Source organism: Penaeus monodon, chromosome 33 (genome assembly GCF_015228065.2).
Source record: "Penaeus monodon isolate SGIC_2016 chromosome 33, NSTDA_Pmon_1, whole genome shotgun sequence".
NCBI classification, from domain to species: Eukaryota; Metazoa; Arthropoda; class Malacostraca; order Decapoda; family Penaeidae; genus Penaeus; species Penaeus monodon.
Window position 1 is genome coordinate 5,839,035 of NC_051418.1, and position 1,230 is coordinate 5,840,264.

At 36.7% G+C, this 1,230-nt stretch overlaps 1 protein-coding gene across 1 annotated transcript in view; it reads left to right on the plus strand.

Moving 5' to 3' along the window:
- The window catches only part of LOC119593960 (nucleoporin SEH1-like), a 14,181-nt gene that overhangs the window by 3,021 nt on the left and 9,930 nt on the right, over positions 1 to 1,230 (plus strand). The window contains 3 exon segments of the mRNA XM_037942979.1: positions 112 to 268; positions 536 to 675; positions 863 to 975. Coding sequence (XP_037798907.1) covers positions 112 to 268; positions 536 to 675; positions 863 to 975 — 410 coding nt within the window.

Sequence of the window (1,230 nt, forward strand, 5' to 3'; positions counted from 1 at the left end):
GATAAAGGGCTGACAACTGGGACAACCAGACCACCCATGACAAAAGATAAAAGCAATAAGGTTATTGTTTCAGATTCTGAAAGGGTCTTCAATCCTTTTTCTCTCTTGTAGATCTGGGATCTGGGAGAAAATGGAGAGTGGGTTTGCACTAGTTCCTGGAAGACACATTGTGGTCCTGTCTGGAAAGTGACATGGGCACACCCTGAGTTTGGCCAGATCATAGCCACTTGTTCCTTTGACCGTGCAGCTGCAGTCTGGGAAGAGACAGGTTTGTGTAGAACTTTATATCTTTGTATGATGTTGTATAGCTATTTTTTATATGTTGAATGATTATGAACTCACTTATCACTGGCTATGCATGAAGGCACACATGCAAATGTATGTACCAAAAAAAAAAAAAAAATTGATATTAAATATAACTCAGAAGTGATCTGCAGGAGTGATGGCAAATTCTTAGTGATTTTGATTATATATTGTAAAAGACATTGGACTGTCTGTATGTACTGACAAGTGAGAATTTTATCTAAACCAACAGTGAACGATTCTGGCCATGCAATTCGCAGTGCATGGACCAGGCGAACAAACCTAGTGGATTCTCGGACATCTGTAATGGATGTGAAGTTTGCTCCAAAACAACAAGGTCTCCAGTTAGCCACATGTTCTGCTGATGGTGTGGTGAGTCAAAGCACAAACATTTAATATGACATTTAATACAAATTGTCCCTCTGGTAGAAAACTATTGAATAAAGGGCTCCTGAGTGACGAAAATGTATTACTTCCACACACTAAAATAAGCTATTCTCAGTCCACGTTTCATTTCTTTTAGGTTTGATTATTCATTAATTTTTTCTACATCCATTAGGTTAGGATCTATGAAGCCCCTGATGTTATGAACCTGAATCAGTGGTCCCTTCAGTATGAGATTAACTGTAAGGTCTCTTGTTCTTGCATCTCTTGGAACCCTTCACCTTCCAGGTTTGTACGAGATTGATGTTAGTAAATGCCATTTTGAAAGTAGTCGCAGTATTTGAATATTAATCATAAAACAGGTATACTTTCATAGATATTGTTGAATGAAAATCTGACAGATAAGTTTTTTTTTTAGTATCAGTATATTAATGTAAAACAAAGGATTATTAAAAGATGGTGATTTTCCTGATTTATAGCGTGCAGGGTTTTTTCTTTTTATGTAAGTATGAACTATATTACCCATGATGATAGGGAACTGTG